Consider the following 23,587-nt stretch of genomic DNA (forward strand, 5'->3'; position numbering starts at 1 on the left):
TGGATACCCTGCTTGATGCGGTCGAATGTCCTCTGGGCGATCACGGAGACCACTGCGCCAGTATCCATCTCCAGCGGGTGGCCATTGACCCGTACTGTCACCTTAATGGGGGCCACACGGGGAGCTGCCACACAATGCAGCTGCAGGCAGTCGTCCTCCATCTCCACGTCCTCAGGAGTGGTCGCCGCAGGTTCATCCACATGGAAGGTACAGCCTCTGGGCTGGTCCCAGTTACGGCCCCTGGGCTGGTCCCAGTTTCGGTCGGAACGACGGCGCTTCTGGCGTCCCCAGGACCGCCGTCCGCGACGGGGTCGTCGCCTACAAGTCTGACACGGACATGGCTCCTCATCCATTGGCTCTGGAGAAGGCTCCCTTCGGGGAGGAATGTCCGATGGCCACTGGCGTCGGTCCGGACGTTGCCTCGCCCAAGGTACCGCAGGAGTGCGGGGGGACGTTTTTGGGCGGAAAGGGTTGCGCCCCAAGGCATGCACTTCCATTCCCTGTAGCTCCTGTACTCCTCGCTCTGCGCTATCTCGGGACAAGACTATTTGTATTGCCTGTTGAAAAGTCAATGTTGGCTCCGCTAACAACTTTCTCTGGGTTGCTGCATTGTTTATACCGCAAACCAAACGGTCGCGTAACATTTCTGACAAGGTCTCACCATAGTCACAGTATTCCGCAATCCCACGTAGCCTGGATAAACAAAATCGGCAAGGGATTCTCCAGGGGTCCTCTCAGCGGTATTAAACCGGTAACGCTGGACTATAGTGGACGGGGTTGGGTTAAAGTGTTGCCCCACTATATTCACAAGTTTGTCAAACATTTTGGTGTCCGGCGCAGCTGGGTAAGTAAGGCTCCTAATCACCCCAAACGTATGCGGCCCGCAGGCGGTGAGCAATATGACCACCTGGCGCTCGTTTTCAGTGATATTGTTTGCCCGGAAATAGTAACGCATCCGTTGTGTGTACTGGCTCCAGCTTTCCAGCGCAGCATCAAAAACATCCAAACGTCCGTACAGGGGCATGGTATAATAGAAAACAACTTCCAACCTGTATCCAACAAAAATCCAGGGAGGTGGCTTCAGCAGTGTAGACAGCTATTCACTTTTACCTTCGTCGCCAGTTTTGTAAGGTCCACGAAGAATCCAGCACAAGTTTTAAGGATACAAGGTAATAACGTTTATTTACTATAACAATATATTCATAACAGTAGCAGTAACTTCCCTTGCTACCTTCTCCTTCCTGCTGGTTCCTGAACTGGCCAGCTTATTTATACTAGGAGTTTCTCCGCCCCCCTCATTGGGGAAGCTCATACTCCCACAGGATTGTGGGATAGTCATTAGTCCCCAGCCAATCGTAAGTAGGCAGGTTATAACAGACATCATCAGATATTAGTGACTGAAGTGAAGGTGTATGAACTAATTGAACATTGAAATATATTTGAGGGTCTGAATAACATAAAGATTCTGAGAAATTGCTGGGTTAAAAATAAATCCATAAACAGTTTGTGGTTTTAGGTTTACTGTTTTTTTGACAAGTAATGTTGTTGTATCAAGTAAACTATATTTATACAATCTAACAATTCGATCTGTTGTAATAGAAGCAAAATACTGAGACTGCTGGAAATCATCTGAAAAAGATTCATATTCCACTCGAGACGTCAAGTCTGTTTCCCTCTCCACAGACTGGACCTAAACATAGAACATACAGTGAAGAAGGAGGCCATTCGGCCCATCGAGTCTGCACCGACCCACTTCAGCCCTCACTTCCACCCTATCCCCGTAACCCAATAACCCCTCGTCACCTTTTTGGTCATTCGAACTATCCACCAATGTCCCAGTTATTAAACCAGGAGGACATTCTTATCCTCTCTGTACTCGGAATACACGCTCAGATTTGTGAATTCAGCTCCTGACACACAGCAAGATCCCAAAATGGGAAATCTCACTCTCCCGACCTGGGATTTTCTGAACATTGACCCGACAGGCTGTGTGGAATTTCCCGATAGCGACTCGGTGTGTGACAGGAACATGGAAGTGGGAAGTCCAGGCTCATTTTTATTTTCCCTCCTTTGTTTCTGATTCAATTCTCTTTCAGTTGTGAAGAAAGGTCCTGCCTGAATTGTCTGATCAGCGATTCAGCATTTTGAGTTGTTGGTATTCCTGCCAGTACCAGGTTTCCAGCAGCAGGTGGCGATACTGCGCTGTAAAACTTTCCTGACCTTTGTACAGCTCGACATCACCATCGTGTGGCTGACATCGGCACTACAATGAACTACAAGGGAAAGTTCAAGATATTTAATTTCCTTTTTATTTTAATCCTCTGACGTTTTTATTTGGGTTGTTTTTATTTACAGTCTGATTGGGATTTTACAATTTGCAAATTAACCAACACATTTAGTGACAAACTGTTGTCGAGGGCAGTTTCTGACCCCCAACCCCTGACCTCAGCCCCTGGCCCTCAAGTCATTGTGATGTCAGTGAGGATGTCACCACCCCGAGGCCCCGCCCCTTTCCCGATCCGGATCAGAACCGGAGCAGATTCTCAGAAACTGGTTTCCATCCCGAGTCCAGAAGAAAGGATAAAGTTTCTCAGTGAATTTATTCCCGGTGAAGGTGTGGAGATGGGACTTGGTGTCCACGTTGTAAAATGAAACTGTCCCAGACTCATAACTGAGATAAACTCCCACCTTCCCGGGGATCTGACCGACACGGAGACGGGATCCAGGAGAGGAATTTATATAAAACTGATCAACATCCCACCCAATGGTCCAGAATCCAGTCTCTGGGCTCAGACTGACCCAGTCCTTCCTCTCCACAGACTCTGCGGCTACTCCCAGAATCCAGCCCCGATTCCCCGTCACCTCCACCTCCCAGTAATGTCTCCCCGATGTGAATCCCTCTGATCCCAGCACACAGAGCCTGTGTGTAAACCTCTTCCTGGTGCCAGGGAGACTCCTCTGGGTCCGGGTCCATCTCAAACTCTTCAGATCCTCAGACACCTCGAGCCGGGGATTCGCTGTTTCCACATCCAGGGTCACAGAGACTGGGAGAAAAAACAGAAAATTAGAGACTCACTGGGGATCGGGGGAGACTCACTGGGGATCAGGGAGAGACTCGCTGGGGATCGGGGAGAGACTCACTGGGGATCGGGGAGAGAGACTCACTGGGGATCGGGGGAAACTCACTGGGGTTCGGGGAGAGACTCATTGGGGATCGGGGAGAGAGACTCACTGGGGATCGGGGAGAGACTCGCTGGGGATCGGGGAGAGAGACTCACTGGGGATCGGGGAGAGACTCGCTGGGGATCGGGGGAGACTCACTGGGGATCAGGGGGAGAGACTCATTGGGGATCGGGGAGAGACTCACTGGGGATCGGGGAGAGACTCACTGGGGATCGGGGGAGAGACTCACTGGGGATCGGGGGAGAGACTCACTGCGGATCAGGGGGAGACTCACTGGGGATCGGGGAGAGACTTACTGGGGATCGGGGGAGAGACTCACTGGGGATCGGGGAGAGACTGACTGGGGATCGGGGGAGACTCACTGGGGATCGGGGGAGAGACTCACTGGGGATCGGGGAGAGACTCACTGGGGATCGGGGAGAGACTCACTGGGGATCGGGGAGAGACTCACTGGGGATCGGGGGAGAATCACTGGGGATCGGGGGGGAGACTCACTGGGGATCGGGGAGAGACTCACTGGGGATCGGGGGAGAGACTCACTGGGGATCGGGGAGAGACTCACTGGGGATCGGGGGAGACTCACTGGGGATCGGGGGAGAGACTCACTGGGGATCGGGGAGAGACTCACTGGGGATCGGAGGAGAGACTCACTGGGGATCGGGGAGAGACTCACTGGGGATCGGGGAGAGACTCACTGGGGATCGGGGAGAGACTCACTGGGGATCGGGGGAGACTCACTGGGGATCGGGGGGGAGACTCACTGGGGATCGGGGAGAGACTCACTGGGGATCGGGGAGAGACTGACTGGGGCTCGGGGGAGACTCACTGGGGATCGGGGGAGAGACTCACTGGGGATCGGGGAGAGACTCACTGGGGATCGGGGAGAGACTCACTGGGGATCGGGGAGAGACTCACTGGGGATCGGGGGAGACTCACTGGGGATCGGGGGGGAGACTCACTGGGGATCGGGGAGAGACTCACTGGGGATCAGGGGGGAGACTCACTGGGGATCGGGGGGGAGACTCACTGGGGACCGGGGAGAGACTCACTGGGGATCAGGGGGAGACTCACTGGGGATCGGGGAGAGACTCACTGGGGATCGGGGGAGAGACTCACTGGGGATCGGGGAGAGACTCACTGGGGATCGGGGGAGACTCACTGGGGATCGGGGGAGAGACTCACTGGGGATCGGGGAGAGACTCACTGGGGATCGGAGGAGAGACTCACTGGGGATCGGGGAGACACTCACTGGGGATCGGGGAGAGACTCACTGGGGATCGGGGAGAGACTCACTGGGGATCGGGGGAGACTCACTGGGGATCGGGGGGGAGACTCACTGGGGATCGGGGAGAGACTCACTGGGTATCGGGGGAGAGACTCACTGGGGATCGGGGAGAGACTCACTGGGGATCGGGGGAGAGACTCACTGGGGATCAGGGGGAGACTCACGGGGGATCGGGGGAGACTCACTGGGGATCGGGGGAGACTCACTGGGGATCGGGGGGAGACTCACTGGGGATCGGGGGGAGACTCACTGGGGATCGGGGGGAGACTCACTGGGGATCGGGGGGAGACTCACTGGGGATCAGGGAGGACTCACTGGGGATCGGGGAGAGTCACTGGGGATCGGGGGAGACTCACTGGGGATCAGGGGGAGACTCACTGGGGATCGGGGAGAGACTCACTGTGGATCAGGGGAGAGACTCACTGGGGATCGGGGAGAGACTCACTGGGGATCGGGGAGAGACTCACTGGGGATCGGGGGAGAGACTCACTGGGGATCGGGGAGAGACTCACTGGGGATCGGGGGGGAGACTCACTGGGGATTGGGGAGAGACTCACTGGGGATCGGGGGAGACTCACTGGGGATCGGGGGAGAGACTCACGGGATCAGGGGGAGACTCACGAGGGATAGGGGAGACTCACTGGGGATCGGGGGAGACTCACTGGGGATCGGGGGTAGACTCACTGGGGATCGGGGGGAGACTCACTGGGGATCAGGGAGGACTCACTGGGGATCGAGGAGAGTCACTGGGGATCGGGGGAGACTCACTGGGGATCGGGGGAGACTCACTGGGGATCGGGGAGTGATTCACTGGGGATCGTGGGGAGAGACTCACTGGGGATTGGGGGAGAGACTCACTGGGGATCGGGGAGAGACTCACTGGGGATCGAGGGAGAGACTCACTGGGGATCGGGGAGAGACTCACTGGGGATCGGGGAGAGACTCACTGGGGATCGGGGAGAGACTCACTGGGGATCGGGGGAGAATCACTGGGGATCGGGGGGGAGACTCACTGGGGATCGGGGAGAGACTCACTGGGGATCAGGGGGGAGACTCACTGGGGATCGGGGGGGAGACTCACTGGGGACCGGGGAGAGACTCACTGGGGATCAGGGGGGAGACTCACTGGGGATCGGGGAGAGACTCACTGGGGATCGGGGGAGAGACTCACTGGGGATCGGGGAGAGACTCACTGGGGATCGGGGGAGACTCACTGGGGATCGGGGGAGAGACTCACTGGGGATCGGGGAGAGACTCACTGGGGATCGGAGGAGAGACTCACTGGGGATCGGGGAGAGACTCACTGGGGATCGGGGAGAGACTCACTGGGGATCGGGGAGAGACTCACTGGGGATCGGGGGAGACTCACTGGGGATCGGGGGGGAGACTCACTGGGGATCGGGGAGAGACTCACTGGGGATCGGGGAGAGACTGACTGGGGCTCGGGGGAGACTCACTGGGGATCGGGGGAGAGACTCACTGGGGATCGGGGAGAGACTCACTGGGGATCGGGGAGAGACTCACTGGGGATCGGGGAGAGACTCACTGGGGATCGGGGGAGACTCACTGGGGATCGGGGGGGAGACTCACTGGGGATCGGGGAGAGACTCACTGGGGATCAGGGGGGAGACTCACTGGGGATCGGGGGGGAGACTCACTGGGGACCGGGGAGAGACTCACTGGGGATCAGGGGGAGACTCACTGGGGATCGGGGAGAGACTCACTGGGGATCGGGGGAGAGACTCACTGGGGATCGGGGAGAGACTCACTGGGGATCGGGGGAGACTCACTGGGGATCGGGGGAGAGACTCACTGGGGATCGGGGAGAGACTCACTGGGGATCGGAGGAGAGACTCACTGGGGATCGGGGAGACACTCACTGGGGATCGGGGAGAGACTCACTGGGGATCGGGGAGAGACTCACTGGGGATCGGGGGAGACTCACTGGGGATCGGGGGGGAGACTCACTGGGGATCGGGGAGAGACTCACTGGGTATCGGGGGAGAGACTCACTGGGGATCGGGGAGAGACTCACTGGGGATCGGGGGAGAGACTCACTGGGGATCAGGGGGAGACTCACGGGGGATCGGGGGAGACTCACTGGGGATCGGGGGAGACTCACTGGGGATCGGGGGGAGACTCACTGGGGATCGGGGGGAGACTCACTGGGGATCGGGGGGAGACTCACTGGGGATCGGGGGGAGACTCACTGGGGATCAGGGAGGACTCACTGGGGATCGGGGAGAGTCACTGGGGATCGGGGGAGACTCACTGGGGATCAGGGGGAGACTCACTGGGGATCGGGGAGAGACTCACTGTGGATCAGGGGAGAGACTCACTGGGGATCGGGGAGAGACTCACTGGGGATCGGGGAGAGACTCACTGGGGATCGGGGGAGAGACTCACTGGGGATCGGGGAGAGACTCACTGGGGATCGGGGGGGAGACTCACTGGGGATTGGGGAGAGACTCACTGGGGATCGGGGGAGACTCACTGGGGATCGGGGGAGAGACTCACGGGATCAGGGGGAGACTCACGAGGGATAGGGGAGACTCACTGGGGATCGGGGGAGACTCACTGGGGATCGGGGGTAGACTCACTGGGGATCGGGGGGAGACTCACTGGGGATCAGGGAGGACTCACTGGGGATCGAGGAGAGTCACTGGGGATCGGGGGAGACTCACTGGGGATCGGGGGAGACTCACTGGGGATCGGGGAGTGATTCACTGGGGATCGTGGGGAGAGACTCACTGGGGATTGGGGGAGAGACTCACTGGGGATCGGGGAGAGACTCACTGGGGATCGAGGGAGAGACTCACTGGGGATCGGGGAGAGACTCACTGGGGATCGGGGAGAGACTAACTGGGGATTGGGGGGGAGACTCACTGGGGATCGGGGGAGACTCACTGGGGATCGGGGGAGAGACTCACTGGGGATCGGGGGAGACTCACGGGGGATCGGGGGAGACTCACTGGTGATCGGGGAGAGACTTACTGGGTATCGGGGGAGAGACTCACTGGGGATCGGGGAGAGACTCACTGGGGATCGGGGGAGACTCACTGGGGATCGGGGGAGAGACTCACTGGGGATCGGGGAGAGACTCACTGGGGATCGGGGGAGACTCACTGGTGATCGGGGAGATACTCACTGGGGATCGGGGGAGAAACTCACTGGGGATCGGGGAGAGACTCACTGGGGATCGGGGGAGAGACTCACTGGGGATCGGGGAGTACTCACTGGGGATCGGGGAGGGTCACTGGGGATCGGGGGAGACTCACTAGGGATCAGGGGTAGACTCACTGGGGATCGGGGAGAGACTCACTGTGGATCGGGGGAGAGACTCACTGGGGATCGGGGAGAGACTCACTGGGGATCGGGGAGAGACTCACTGGGGATCGGGGAGAGACTCACTGGGGATCGGGGGAGACTCACTGGGGATCGGGGGAGAGACTCACTGGGGATCAGGGGGAGACTCACGGGGGATCGGGGAGGCTCACTGGGGATCGGGGGAGACTCACTGGGGATCAGGGGAGACTCACTGGGGATCGGGGGGAGACTCACTGGGGATCGGAGGGAGACTCACTGGGGATCAGGGGCGACTCACTGGGGATCGGGTAGAGTCACTGGGGATCGGGGGAGACTCACTGGGGATCAGGGGGAGACTCACTGGGGATCGGGGAGTGATTCACTGGGGATCGTGGGGAGAGACTCACTGGGGATTGGGGGAGAGACTCACTGGGGATCGGGGAGAGACTCACTGGGGATCGAGGGAGAGACTCACTGGGGATCGGGGAGAGACTCACTGGGGATCGGGGAGAGACTAACTGGGGATTGGGGGGGAGACTCACTGGGGATCGGGGGAGACTCACTGGGGATCGGGGGAGAGACTCACTGGGGATCGGGGGAGACTCACGGGGGATCGGGGGAGACTCACTGGTGATCGGGGAGAGACTTACTGGGTATCGGGGGAGAGACTCACTGGGGATCGGGGAGAGACTCACTGGGGATCGGGGGAGACTCACTGGGGATCGGGGGAGAGACTCACTGGGGATCGGGGAGAGACTCACTGGGGATCGGGGGAGACTCACTGGTGATCGGGGAGAGACTCACTGGGGATCGGGGGAGAAACTCACTGGGGATCGGGGAGAGACTCACTGGGGATCGGGGGAGAGACTCACTGGGGATCGGGGAGGACTCACTGGGGATCGGGGAGGGTCACTGGGGATCGGGGGAGACTCACTAGGGATCAGGGGTAGACTCACTGGGGATCGGGGAGAGACTCACTGTGGATCGGGGGAGAGACTCACTGGGGATCGGGGAGAGACTCACTGGGGATCGGGGAGAGACTCACTGGGGATCGGGGAGAGACTCACTGGGGATCGGGGGGAGACTCACTGGGGATCGGGGGAGAGACTCACTGGGAATCAGGGGGAGACTCACGGGGGATCGGGGAGGCTCACTGGGGATCGGGGGAGACTCACTGGGGATCAGGGGGAGACTCACTGGGGATCGGGGGGAGACTCACTGGGGATCGGAGGGAGACTCACTGGGGATCAGGGGGGACTCACTGGGGATCGGGTAGAGTCACTGGGGATCGGGGGAGACTCACTGGGGATCAGGGGGAGACTCACTGGGGATCGGGGAGAAACTCACTGGGGATCGGGGAGGGACTCACTGGGGATTGGGGGGAGAGACTCACTGGAGATCGGGGGGAGAGACTCACTGGAGATCGGGGGAGAGGCTCACTGGGGATCGTGGGGAGAGTATCACTGGGGATCGGGGGAGAGACTCACTGGAGATCGGGGGAGAGACTCACTGGGGATCGTGGGGAGAGTATCACTGGGGATAGGGGGAGAGACTCACTGGGATTCGGGGGGAGAGTCTCACTGGGGATCGGGGGGAGACTCACTGGGGATCGGGGGGGAGAGACTCACTGGGGATCGGGGGAGACTCACTGGGGATCGGGGAGAGACTGGGGATCAGGGGAGAGTCACTGGGGATCAGGGGGGCGAGACTCACTGGGGATCGGGGGAGAGACTCACTGGGATCGGGGAGGAGACTCACTGGGGATCGGTGGAGACTCACTGGGGATCGGGGGGAGAGTCACTGGGGATCAGGGGGGCGAGACTCATTGGGGATCGGGGGAGAGACTCACTGGGATCGGGGAAGAGACTCACTGGGGACCGGGGGGAGAGACTTACTGGGTTTCGGGGGGAGAGACTCACTGGGGATCGCGGGAGAGGCTCACCGGGGATCGGGAGGGAGACTCACTGGGGATCGGTGGGAGAAACACACTGGGTTTTGGAGGGAGAGTCTCACTGGGTTTTGGGGGGGGAGACTCACTGAGGATCGTGGGGGAGAGACTCACTGGGTTTTGGGGGGAGAGACTCACTCGGGATCGGGGGGCTGACTCACTGGGGATCGGGGGGGGAGACTCACTGGGGATCGGGGAGACTCACTGGGGATCGGGGGGGGAGACTCACTGGGGATCGGGGAGACTCACTGGGGATCAGGGGGAGACTCACTGGGGATCGGGGGGGAGACTCACTGGCGATCGGGGGGAGACTCACTGGGGATCAGGGAGGACTCACTGGGGATCGGGGAGAGTCACTGGGGATCGGGGGAGACTCACTGGGGATCAGAGGGAGACTCACTGGGGATCGGGGAGAGACTCACTGGGCATCGGGGAGGGACTCACTGGGGATCGGGGGGAGAGACTCACTGGAGATCGGAGGAGAGGCTCACTGGGGATCGGGGAGACACTCACTGCAGATCGGGGAGAGACTCACTGGGGATCGTGGGGAGAGTCTCATTGGGGATCGGGGGAGAGACTCACTGGGGTTCGGGGGGAGAGCCTCACTGGGGATCGGGGGGAGACTCACTGGGGATCGGGGGGAGAGACTCACTGGGGATCGGGGGAGAGGCTCACTGGGGATCGGGAGGGAGACTCACTGGGGATAAAGGGAGACTCACTGGGGATCGGTGGAGACACACTGGCGATCGGGTGGAGAGACTCACTGAGGATCGGGGGGGAGAGACTCACTGGGGATCGGGGGGAGAGACTCACTGGGGATCGGGGGAGACTCACTGGGGATCGGGGGGGAGAGACTCACTGGGGATCGGGGGAGAGACTCACTGGGGATCTGGGGGGAGAGACTCACTGGGGATTGGGGCGAGACCCACTGGGGATCGGGGGGAGAGACTCACTGGGGGTCGGGGGAGACTCACTGGTGATCGGGGGGAGAGACTCACTGGGTTTCGGGGGGGAAAGACTCACTGCGTTTCGGGGGAAGAGATTCACTCGGGATCGGGGTGGAGACTCACTGGGGATCGGGGGGAGCGACTCACTGGGGATCGGGGAGAGACTCACTGGGGATTGGGGGGGACACACTGGGGATCGGGGGAGAGACTCAGTTGGGATCGGGGGAGACTTACTGGGGATCGGGGAGAGACCCACTGGGGATCAGGGGGAGACTCACTGGGGATCGGGAGGAGACTCGCTGGGGATCGGGGGGAGACTCACTGGGGATCGGGAAGAGAGACTCACTGGGAATCGGGGGAGAGAATCACTGGGGATCGGGGGAGAGTCACTGGGGATCGGGGAGACTCACTGGGGATCAGGGGGAAAGTCACTGGGGAACGGGCAGAGACTCACTGGGGACCGGGGAGAGACTCACTGGGGATCAGGGGGGAGACTCACTGGGGATCGGGGAGAGACTCACTGGGGATCGGGGGAGAGACTCACTGGGGATCGGGGAGAGACTCACTGGGGATCGGCGGAGACTCACTGGGGATCGGGGGAGAGACTCACTGGGGATCGGGGAGAGACTCACTGGGGATCGGAGGAGAGACTCACTGGGGATCGGGGAGACACTCACTGGGGATCAGGGAGAGACTCACTGGGGATCGGGGAGAGACTCACTGGGGATCGGGGGAGACTCACTGGGGATCGGGGGGAGACTCACTGGGGATCGGGGAGAGACTCACTGGGGATCGGGGGAGAGACTCACTGGGGATCGGGGAGAGACTCACTGGGGATCGGGGAAGAGACTCACTGGGTATCAGGGGGAGACTCACGGGGGATCGGGGGAGACTCACTGGGGATCGGGGGAGACTCACTGGGGATCGGGGGGAGACTCACTGGGGATCGGGGGGAGACTCACTGGGGATCGGGGGGAGACTCACTGGGGATCGGGGGGAGACTCACTGGGGATCAGGGAGGACTCACTGGGGATCGGGGAGAGTCACTGGGGATCGGGGGAGACTCACTGGGGATCAGGGGGAGACTCACTGGGGATCGGGGAGAGACTCACTGTGGATCAGGGGAGAGACTCACTGGGGATCGGGGAGAGACTCACTGGGGATCGGGGAGAGACTCACTGGGGATCGGGGGAGAGACTCACTGGGGATCGGGGAGAGACTCACTGGGGATCGGGGGGGAGACTCACTGGGGATCGGGGAGAGACTCACTGGGGATCGGGGGAGACTCACTGGGGATCGGGGGAGAGACTCACGGGATCAGGGGGAGACTCATGAGGGATCGGAGAGACTCACTGGGGATCGGGGGAGACTCACTGGGGATCGGGGGTAGACTCACTGGGGATCGGGGGGAGACTCACTGGGGATCAGGGAGGACTCACTGGGGATCGGGGAGAGTCACTGGGGATCGGGGGAGACTCACTGGGGATCAGGGGGAGACTCACTGGGGATCGGGGAGTGATTCACTGGGGATCGTGGGGAGAGACTCACTGGGGATTGGGGGAGAGACTCACTGGGGATCGGGGAGAGACTCACTGGGGATCGAGGGAGAGACTCACTGGGGATCGGGGAGAGACTCACTGGGGATCGGGGAGAGACTCACTGGGGATCGGTGGAGACTCACTGAGGATCGGGGGGGAGAGACTCACTGGGGATCGGGGGCAGAGACTCACTGGGGATCGGGGAGGAGAGACTCACTGGGGATCGGGGAGAGACTCACTGGGGATCGGTGGGAGAAACACACTGGGTTTTGGAGGGAGAGTCTCACTGGGTTTTGGGGGGGGAGACTCACTGGGGATCGTGGGGGAGAGACTCACTGGGTTTTGGCGGGGAAAGACTCACTGCGTTTTGGGGGGAGAGACTCACTCGGGATCGGGGGGCTGACTCACTGGGGATCGGGGGGGAGACTCACTGGGGATCGGGGAGACTCATTGGGGATCGGGGGGGAGACCCACTGGGGATCAGGGGGAGACTCACTGGGGATCGGGGGGGAGACTCACTGGCGATCGGGGGGAGACTCACTGGGGATCAGGGAGGACTCACTGGGGATCGGGGAGAGTCACTGGGGATCGGGGGAGACTCACTGGGGATCAGAGGGAGACTCACTGGGGATCGGGGAGAGACTCACTGGGCATCGGGGAGGGACTCACTGGGGATCGGGGGGAGAGACTCACTGGAGATCGGAGGAGAGGCTCACTGGGGATCGGGGAGACACTCACTGCAGATCGGGGAGAGACTCACTGGGGATCGTGGGGAGAGTCTCATTGGGGATCGGGGGAGAGACTCACTGGGGTTCGGGGGGAGAGCCTCACTGGGGATCGGGGGGAGACTCACTGGGGATCGGGGGGAGAGACTCACTGGGGATCGGGGGAGAGGCTCACTGGGGATCGGGAGGGAGACTCACGGGGGATAAAGGGAGACTCACTGGGGATCGGTGGAGACACACTGGCGATCGGGTGGAGAGACTCACTGAGGATCGGGGGGGAGAGACTCACTGGGGATCGGGGGGAGAGACTCACTGGGGATCGGGGGAGACTCACTGGGGATCGGGGGGGAGAGACTCACTGGGGATCGGGGGAGAGACTCACTGGGGATCTGGGGGGAGAGACTCACTGGGGATTGGGGCGAGACCCACTGGGGATCGGGGGGAGAGACTCACTGGGGGTCGGGGGAGACTCACTGGTGATCGGGGGGAGAGACTCACTGGGTTTCGGGGGGGAAAGACTCACTGCGTTTCGGGGGAAGAGATTCACTCGGGATCGGGGTGGTGACTCACTGGGGATCGGGGGGAGCGACTCACTGGGGATCGGGGAGAGACTCACTGGGGATTGGGGGGGACACACTGGGGATCGGGGGAGAGACTCAGTTGGGATCGGGGGAGACTTACTGGGGATCGGGGAGAGACCCACTGGGGATCAGGGGGAGACTCACTGGGGATCGGGAGGAGACTCGCTGGGGATCGGGGGGAGACTCACTGGGGATCGGGAAGAGAGACTCACTGGGAATCGGGGGAGAGAATCACTGGGGATCGGGGGAGAGTCACTGGGGATCGGGGAGACTCACTGGGGATCAGGGGGAAAGTCACTGGGGAACGGGCAGAGACTCACTGGGGACCGGGGAGAGACTCACTGGGGATCAGGGGGGAGACTCACTGGGGATCGGGGAGAGACTCACTGGGGATCGGGGGAGAGACTCACTGGGGATCGGGGAGAGACTCACTGGGGATCGGCGGAGACTCACTGGGGATCGGGGGAGAGACTCACTGGGGATCGGGGAGACACTCACTGGGGATCAGGGAGAGACTCACTGGGGATCGGGGAGAGACTCACTGGGGATCGGGGGAGACTCACTGGGGATCGGGGGGAGACTCACTGGGGATCGGGGAGAGACTCACTGGGGATCGAGGGAGAGACTCACTGGGGATCGGGGAGAGACTCACTGGGGATCGGGGAGAGACTCACTGGGGATCGGTGGAGACTCACTGAGGATCGGGGGGGAGAGACTCACTGGAGATCGGTGGAGACTCACTGAGGATCGGGGGGGAGAGACTCACTGGAGATCGGGGAGAGACTCACTGGGGATCGGGGAGAGACTCACTGGGGATCGGTGGAGACTCACTGAGGATCGGGGGGGAGAGACTCACTGGAGATCGGGGAGAGACTCACTGGGGATCGGAGGAGAGACTCACTGGGGATCGGGGAGACACTCACTGGGGATCAGGGAGAGACTCACTGGGGATCGGGGAGAGACTCACTGGGGATCGGGGGAGACTCACTGGGGATCGGGGGGAGACTCACTGGGGATCGGGGAGAGACTCACTGGGGATCGAGGGAGAGACTCACTGGGGATCGGGGAGAGACTCACTGGGGATCGGGGAGAGACTCACTGGGGATCGGTGGAGACTCACTGAGGATCGGGGGGGAGAGACTCACTGGGGATCGGGGGCAGAGACTCACTGGGGATCGGGGAGGAGAGACTCACTGGGGATCGGGGAGAGACTCACTGGGGATCGGTGGGAGAAACACACTGGGTTTTGGAGGGAGAGTCTCACTGGGTTTTGGGGGGGGAGACTCACTGGGGATCGTGGGGGAGAGACTCACTGGGTTTTGGCGGGGAAAGACTCACTGCGTTTTGGGGGGAGAGACTCACTCGGGATCGGGGGGCTGACTCACTGGGGATCGGGGGGAGCGACTCACTGGGGATCGGGGAGAGACTCACTGGGGATTGGGGGGGACACACTGGGGATCGGGGGAGAGACTCAGTTGGGATCGGGGGAGACTTACTGGGGATCGGGGAGAGACCCACTGGGGATCAGGGGGAGACTCACTGGGGATCGGGAGGAGACTCGCTGGGGATCGGGGGGAGACTCACTGGGGATCGGGAAGAGAGACTCACTGGGAATCGGGGGAGAGAATCACTGGGGATCGGGGGAGAGTCACTGGGGATCGGGGGAGACTCACTGGGGATCAGGGGGAAAGTCACTGGGGAACGGGCAGAGACTCACTGGGGATCGGGGAGAGACTCACTGGTGATCGGGGGAGAGTCACTGGGGATCAGGGGAGACTCACTGGGGATCAGGGTGAGAGTCACTGGGGATCGGGGAGGCTCACTGGGGATCGGGGGAGAGACTGGGGATCGGGGGAGAGTCTCACTGGGGATCGGGGGAGAGACTCACTGGGGTTCATGGGGAGAGTCACTGGGAATCGGGGGAGATTCACTGGGGATCGGGGGGAGAGACTCACTGGGGATCGGGGAGGGACTCACGGGATCGGGGGAAAGACTTACTGGGGATCGGGGGAGAGTCACTGGGGATCGGGGAGAGACTATGTGTGCGTGTGTGTAACTGTGTGTGTGTGTAACTGTGTGTGTGTAACTGTGAGAGTGTAACAGTGTGTGTGTGTAACTGTGTGTCTGTGTAACTGTGTCTGTGCAACCGTGTGTGTGTGCGTGTGTGGGGGGGTTTACTGTGTATGTGTGTGTGTAACTGTGTGTGTGTAACTGTGTGTGTAAGTGTGTGTGTGTGTGTGTAACTGTGTGTGTGAAACTGTGTGTATAACTGTGTGTGTGTGTGTGTAACTGTGTGGGTGTGTGTGTGTGAAACTGTGTGTGTGTGTAACTGTGTGTGCGTGTAACTGTGTGTGCGTTTGTGTGTAACTGTATATGTGTATAACTGTGTGTGTGCGTGTAACTGTGTGCGTGTAACTGTCTGTGTGTCCGTAACTGTGTGTATGAGTGTGTGTAACTGTGTGTGTGTGTGTAACTGTGTGTGTGTGTAACTGTGTGTGTGTAACTGCATGTGTGTAACTGTGTGTGTAACTGTGTGTAACTGTGTGTGTGGGTGTGTGTAACTGTGTGTGTAACTGTGTGTGTGTAACTGTGCGTGAAACTGTGTGTGTGCGTAACTGTGTGTGTGTGTAACTGTGTGTGTGTAACTGTGTGTGTTACTGTGTGTGTGTAACTGTGTGTGTTACTGTGTGTGTGTGTGTAACTGTGTGTGTGTCGGTGTGTGTGTAACTGCGTGTGTGTTGGTGTGCGTGTAACTGTGTGTGTGTAACTGTGTGCATGTGTGTGTAACTGTGTGTGTGTAACTGTGTGTGTGTGTAACTTTGTGTGTGTAACTGTGTGTGTGTCTAACTGTGTGTGTATGTAACTGTGTGCATGTAACTGTGTGTGTAACTGTGTGTGTGTGTCTGTAACTGTGTGTGTGTGTGTAACTGTGTGTGTGTGTGTAACTGTGTGTGTGTGTGTAAAACTGGGGTGTGGGTGACATCATCAAAATAAACTAATCTCTTCACAAATTTAGATGAAGATCTCAACACCGAGATATTTCCGTTCTGCTCCGTGGAAACAAATAATGCGGATTCTCCGCTTCACGGCACCGGAAGTGCGATCGGGCGGAGAATCGGGCGTAATGCACAAATCGAGGTTTGTGCCCGGCACTGATTCCGCGCCAGGCTCCAGTCCCTCCCTGGCGGTGAAATCAAAGTTTGTGCCCTGCAGCGGGCCCATGTAACACCCTCATTTACATAGATTTAAATCTAATCAGCGGATTGGACACAGTATGCTCCGCCCTTCCACGATGCTCCGCCCCTCTCTGGCAGAAGTCTCGCGGGTGTGAATTAGTGCAAGTATTTACAAACGGGGACTGGGCTCCATGGCTGCTGAGGGGCAGAGAGAGGGGAAAAACCCTCAAAAAGCCTCAATAATTGTGGGACTTGCTGGGGGGGCTGCCTGGGCCGGGGGGAGTAACGGGGAGCGACTTGGTGACAGGTCTGTGCACTCGGGGTGTCCCCCTCGGGATCGGGGTGGCCTGGCTCAGACCCCCATTGCTGCAGTCTGGGTTTTAAACACACCCCTTTGGTGCTACTCACAGGCCCCTGGCTGCTCACTCTGCTGACTGCTCACTGTGTCCTGGAAATGTTCACAGAGCCTCTGGTCATTTGGGAGCCCCCCAGGCCGCCCCTCTGGAAAGCCTCAGACCCCGGCTGAGCCATCACCGGGATGGGCGTGGCCAAGCTCAATCAGTGACACACCAGGTGCTGCCGCTCCTCAGTTCACTCATCAGAAGCTCAGCCCCACTGCAGGGGAAGCAGGGGAATAGCAGAGCTCACCCCAAACAAAGCACACAGGCACCCAGGTGGCCCTGTGTGGGGAATGTATAGTGCTAATAATTCACCAGTGCATTTGTATCATGTTCTGCTGTTGTGTTATGTTGTTAACCCTGTGGGCTCCACCTATGGGCCATTGTGTGGCTTCACCCACAGGGGGATATGTTGGTGCATGTACGGGCTCTGCCCATGGCTCCTCCCCTTGAAAGGAAGTATAAAGAGCAGCTGACCTGCAGGCGGTTTCCACTATTGTTCCAGTCGCAGGCAGGCACTGTTCTAAGCTGATTAAAACCACGGTTTACTTCTCCTCGTGTCTTTGAGTGAATTGATGGTTGCATCACACTGCTAGCTGACAAGGGCACTGCCAGGCTGTCACTGCCAATGTGCCAAGCTGCCATTTTCTGTGTGCTGGTGATCGGGCTGGGGGCGTCCAGCGTGTGTGTTGCGGGGGGAGCTGGGGACCCTCCCAAAGTGAGTTGGTGCTTGGCGGGGGGGGGCGGGGGGGGGGGTGTCGGGGTGGCGTCGGTGGCCTGGGAGATCGGGATATCATTTTAAAATGGCGTCCCGATCTCTCGCTGCACTGAGGAGTTCGGACGAGCGGAGCTCCTCACTGCACAAAACGGGGCGATGAGCGGCCTCGGCCCCGCGTTCCCCACAGGCACCTTACCCAACGTGGGGGGCGTTTTATCGCCATGAGTTTCTTGGCACTGCGAGCGCCGGGAAACACGCGGTTAAATACGGTCACTCTGGGATTTTTGGGGAGGAAAGGTTCAGCTGGGAATGGCGGAGTTTCCACTTGCTGAAGTTTGTAAAGTATCGATGGGTTCTGGAGACAGAGCTTCATCTGAGAGTTCCTGTATTGGTGATGTTTGGGGAGCTGACAGTTTCAGCTGACCAAGCTGAGAATGATGTTTAGAAAGTGGATTAGGTGCATGAATCAGACTTTAATTCCAATCAGGACCATTTTTATCCTCATTTCTTTATAACAAAGCTCTTAAACATTCTCTCTGCCGACGGATTCTCCGTTGCGCCGGCAGCGCCCCCACGCCCACGGGTTTCCCGGCGGTGTGGGGTGGCCACAATGGGCAATCCCATTGGCAGGTGGCGGAGACGGAGAATCCCGCTGCCGGTGAGGGCTGCTGCCCAGGAAAAGGGGGCTGGCGGACCGGAGAATCCCGCCCGGTGTCTTTGATATTTATATGGATAATGATTGAAATATAAGATATAAATCAGGACAGAGGAACTTATCTGAGTTTTACCAGGGTTAATGACATCCAGCATTTCTCTCCACATTGAGAACTGTACAAGGCTGTTGTATTTTCCGATGGACAGGACACCATCTGCTAGTGAAAACTTTTTCCTCTCATCACTAATCCTGTAAATATTAAAGAGTTGATTATAAATTGACCATAAACACTTTGCTGAGTAATTTTACCAACTTGCCCTGAGTTTCAGTAAAGTTCATGTCCTACCTCCTCTTCCGAGATGCTTCCTCCTGAAATAAACAAAACACAAATCTGAGTTGACAGAGACGGACTGTCTATATCCAGAAAGCAGAAATGACCCTCACATTGTTACAAGCTGCTGAGAATTGTCAATTCCCATTGCTGCAGACATGGAATAGAAAGAGGATGTTCCACAAAGGATATTGAAGCACAGGAGAAAGTATCAAAAAGATTGACAGCAACTGAGAGGCTTCAACTAACAGCAAAGATTGATCAACTTTACTGTAGAAAAGGGAAGACCTGATAGAGATCTTTCAAATGATGAAATGGGTCGGGTTTGATAGATTCAGTGAAGATGTTTACACTGTAGAGAATCCAGAAATAGGGATAGAAACATAATATATGTCATGATATAGTAGCACGGTAGCACAAGTGGCTAGCACTGTGACGTCACAGCGCCAGGGTCCCAGGTTCGATTCCCCACTGAGTCACTAACTGTGCGGAGTCTGCACGTTCTCCCCGTGCCTGCGTGGGTTTCCTCTGGGTGCTCCGGTTTCCTCCCACAGTCCAAAGACGTGCAAGGTTAGGTGGATTGGCCATGCTAAATTGCCCTTAGTGTCCAAAAAGGTTTGGAGGGTTGTTGGGTTATGGGATTAGAGTGGAAGTGAGGGCTTAAGTGGGTCGGTGCAGACTCGATGGGCCGAATGGCCTCCTTCTGCACAGTATGTTCTATGATATGCAAACATGCAGCTAATGAACACATAGAATTTGGACACGACCAATGAGCAGTCAGGACACTGAGGGGTGGTGTCTCACTATAAAAGGGATGAGGCACTCACACCCCGCCTCTTTCCACAGACCAACATCTACAGAGTGAGACAGGGTGTATCCTCAGCATCACACCCCAGCACGTGGCTTAGAGCAAGGCTGGTTCAGTTAGACCGAGTTACTACATTTAGATTAGCAGAGAGTCGAACTCATTGAGAACTGTGCTAATAGTTCAATAAAACACATTGAACTCACTTCAAAGTTTGGAGCAACCGTTACTCAAAACTGCATCAAGTGGCAGCTTGTGTTCTTCCAAATTCCATAACACAACCATAAAGTTACAAATAAATCCAATCGGGAGTTCAGGAGAAACTTCTTTGCCGAGAGAGTGATGGGAATGTGGAACTCACTGTCACACGGGGTGGAATTTAGTCCAGTCTGTCACAGCAGCGAGCATGGTGTCCGGACACAGGGAATCACACGAGAGGACACGGCTCAGTCTGTCGATGGCAGGAAAACCTCCCGGGATTAAGTCAGAGTCGGGAAGGGGTCAATGCACCGGACTAGCGGCAGGAAGTTAATTAGTCTCATTAATGAGTCTGTGAAACCAGTTTAAACCTGATTCCAACATCATTAACTGCTGCTTTTCCAATTCAGTTTAAATCCCATGGGTTGGATTTTATGAGGATCCCACTTCCCGCGATCGGGAACGCCGCGACCCTGGGATTGAAACTGAGTGTGTAAAGAGATTGAAAGGTGCTGAGCACTGACCCTCCAGCAGGATGGCTTCAGGAAATGTGTTTGTGATATTCCGATAAGAATCATCATTAAAAGGACAAGATCCAAGGGTCTGGCACTGCAGTCAAGAAGGAGGGTCAAGAACGGTCAACCTGGCTCCCGGGCCTACAATTCACACCAGAAGGAGCAGCCGGGTGGGGAATTGTAATTTAACAGCCAAATCCGAGGGGGATTGGGGCTGAGGTTTTAAAATAACTTCAGTGTAACATCCAAATCCGGGGGGGATTTGGGTTTGAATTGAGGAACGTTTGGGCTGAAATGTGGGGTTTTGTCTGTGGATTTTCAGGAGAGGCTTTTTAATAAGTTGTGGTGATTTGTGTGTTTATGTGGAAGCCGAGGTTAAATTGTGGACCTCAATCAGGTACACAGTGCAACTGAACAAGGGCATTCCCGCTACATCCTCAATCCCACCACCTCTCCCTCACCCCCTCCCAGAATCCCACCAGTAATCCCAACAGGGTTTGATTTTCAGGCTTCCCGTATTGTGAGACCCCTGCTCATTGCTGAGGGAATACCAGTGACAGCAGGATGAGAACATTCATGGCCCTGTTAAGGGGCTGAATTGGTTACAGGAAGGCTGTCCCACAAGACTTACCACCACAGACTTAATCTGTGTAGAGATGGAAAGACAACAGAAACTCCACAGTGTCATTCCCCATGTCCCCTTCCACTCACCCCACACCCTGACTAAATGTACCCTGGGGGGAACAACATTAAATTCCACCCACCCAGGAAAAGCCAGGGATACATTTAAGGAGAAGCTGGATACAGATGAGGGAGAAAGGAACAGAAGGATATATTGACAGGGAAATGAAGTAGGATGGGAGGAGGCTCGTGTGAATCATGTTGTGACTGTGAACTTTCACTGAACTAAACTGAAATATAATCCCTCACCTTCAGAAATCTCACTCCGTCTTTTTGTTCCAACTGGTTTTCCAACTTTGAGAGTTTCTCCTGAATAGAATTTAAATTCTCCTGAATTTCACAAAGATTTTCCTCCATTGTTTTTAGAATTTTTTCCTCTTCTTCCCTGAGATCTCGGATGAAACGCTGCTCTTTCTCAGTGAGAATCTGGCGCATTTTAGTGAACTCGGATGTGATGTGGCTCTGCAGACTGACCGACTGTTTCTACAAGAAGAAACATTAAAAATAATATGTTTCTGTAATAAAAACAACAAAATAATGAATTAAATTTGGAGGCTCAGCTCAGGGAGACTTTACCCTAATTTGGGAAATCTTCTGTTTCTGCTGCTGCTCCATTTCTAGAACCGTCGATTTCTTCTCTGTGAGAGAATCGAAGGAAGATTTCACCCCATCCTGGGATTGGGAGAGAAAATCAGAAAATAAAAGTGTTAGATCCTGAAAATGTGATCAGACAATCAGGGGATCAAATCTGTTCCCTTTTACCTTGTAGATTTCAACAGCTTCTACAATCGGCAGAAAGTTGTGAGATTTGTGTTTCCGCGAATCTCTACAAATCAGACAGATCAATTTCTTGTCAGTTTCACAAAACAGCTTCAGTTCTTCCTGATGTTCCTCACAGTGAAGTTTACTTTCCTTCTCTTTCCCATTCAGCTTTAATTTTCGAGCTTTCTCAGACAGATTCACTAAGATCCGATTGGCTCTGAGGTTTTTTTCTGGAAACTCCTGTCTACATTCCGGGCAGGAGTTTATCTCCTTTTCCCAACACTGGGTGATACAGGAGCAGCAGAAGTTGTGTCCACACTCCAGTGAAACCGGATCTGTGAAGAAATCAAGACAAATGGAACAAATTAAATCCTCGGACAAACTTTCTTCCTGCTCTCTGGAAGCCATGTTCACACTCAGCACTTCCTGATTCAAACCACTTTCAGTTTCAATGTTCCTGCTCCACTACTGAACATATTCAGTTCAGTAATTCCCTCATGACGTTCACTGCAATACTCACGGAATTCACTTGAGGAAGGAGCAGTGCTCTGACAGCTAGCAATTCGAAACAAACCTGTTGGACTTTAACCTGGTGTCAGACTTCTTACTGTGCCCACCCCAGTCCAACACCGGCATCTCCACATCAAGGAATTATTGTTATTTGCTGCTCTCGGTCCTGCCCACTTTGAGAGCTGGAGACAAAACCCGGAGCAGAATCAAGAGTAAACAGGATTAGAGGGAGCAACAGGGAATAATTGAACCCAGGCGATGGGAGTGAAGGTCTGTTGGTGGTGGGGGTGGGTGGAGAGAGGATGGGAGGAGGTGGGGATTGTGTCCTGTGAGTGACTGGCAGCCTGCTGCTCTCCTTCATATACTTCTGTCTCAAAGCAGCCCCAGGCACGGATGGTCAAGTTGTGTTTTACTTTGTGGGAAACACAAACTGAAACATATTGTCCAGCTCCTCCTGACCTTCCCTTTACGTAAACCCAGCCTGACTCCAACTCAAGTTGGATGTTTGGTATTTATTTGTTATGAATTTTGACTGAAAGTTATATCACTGTGAAAATGAAGATTTTTTGATAAAAATCAGCTTTGGAGAATTACAAGGTTGTCTGAATTTTTTCCAAGAATAATATTTGAATTAAAAGCGAGTCTGATATAGAGCGCACCTCACGAGGGCGAGGATGAGCCGATTTTTTTGAAGGAGTAGAGGATGTGTGTGAGCGTTGCGGGAGGGGGGGGGGGGGGACCGCGAATCACATTCAGATGTTTTGGTCCTGTCCAAAGCTAGGGGAGTACTGGAAGAAGGTGTTTAGGGTCATTTCCAAGGTGGTGCGTGTGAAACTGGACCCGGGTCCCCAGGAGGCCATATTCGGGGTGTCGGACCAGCCAGGGTTGGAAACGGGTGCGGAGGCAGATATCATAGCCTTCGCCTCGTTGATCGCCCAAAGGCGGATCCTGCTGGGGTGGAGAGCATCCTCTCCAGCCAGTGATCTGGCGTGGCGGGGGGACCTGTTGGAATACTTGACCCTTGAGAAGGTGAAGTTCGAACTGAGGGGAAGCTCGGAGGGGTTCTACAAGTCATGGACACTAATTATTATGCACTTTCAAGAACTGGATAACATCGAACATTAGTTGGGGGTGGGTGGGTGGGGGGGACAGGGGGCGGGGGGGGAGGGGGGGCTGTGTAGATTAAGGGGGACTATGGGTAATCCCTGATTCCTTTTTGTCATTTGTTTATGTAAACATGTGGGCTGATGTTTGGGAGTTGGTGGGCGGATGGGATCGTTGTTATTATGGGGTTTGACATATCTTGCTGATTATTGTTTATTGTT

General features: G+C 56.7%; 2 protein-coding genes across 2 annotated transcripts in view; both read right to left on the bottom strand.

Annotated features, from left to right (window-relative positions):
* LOC140389167 (uncharacterized) overlaps nucleotides 1–23,587 on the bottom strand; it is a 188,978-nt gene that overhangs the window by 74,052 nt on the left and 91,339 nt on the right. The gene's annotated exons all lie outside the window — the stretch shown is intronic.
* Nucleotides 1,504–22,265, bottom strand: LOC140390529 (zinc-binding protein A33-like). The gene is made up of 6 exons (XM_072475701.1): nucleotides 21,753–22,265; nucleotides 21,567–21,662; nucleotides 21,240–21,473; nucleotides 18,807–18,829; nucleotides 18,594–18,709; nucleotides 1,504–3,044 (listed from the first exon to the last, which is right to left on the bottom strand). Exons 1-6 carry the CDS (start codon nucleotides 22,158–22,160, stop codon nucleotides 2,488–2,490), a joined length of 1,434 nt encoding a protein of 477 aa, XP_072331802.1. The 5' UTR covers nucleotides 22,161–22,265; the 3' UTR covers nucleotides 1,504–2,487.

Source organism: Scyliorhinus torazame, chromosome 14, assembly GCF_047496885.1.
Source record: "Scyliorhinus torazame isolate Kashiwa2021f chromosome 14, sScyTor2.1, whole genome shotgun sequence".
Taxonomy (NCBI): domain Eukaryota; kingdom Metazoa; phylum Chordata; class Chondrichthyes; order Carcharhiniformes; family Scyliorhinidae; genus Scyliorhinus; species Scyliorhinus torazame.

Bases quoted from the DNA above. Each gene is read 5' to 3' on its own strand.
- LOC140390529 (XM_072475701.1), bottom strand. From the start codon at position 22,160: ATGGCTTCCAGAGAGCAGGAAGAAAGTTTGTCCGAGGATTTAATTTGT. The intron at 18,830-21,239 runs GTGAGGGATTAT...TGTTTATTTCAG, and splicing joins ACGGAGTGAGATTTCTGAAG to GAGGAAGCATCTCGGAAGAG. The intron at 18,710-18,806 runs GTAGGACATGAA...TAATATTTACAG, and splicing joins GAAGCATCTCGGAAGAGGAG to GATTAGTGATGAGAGGAAAA.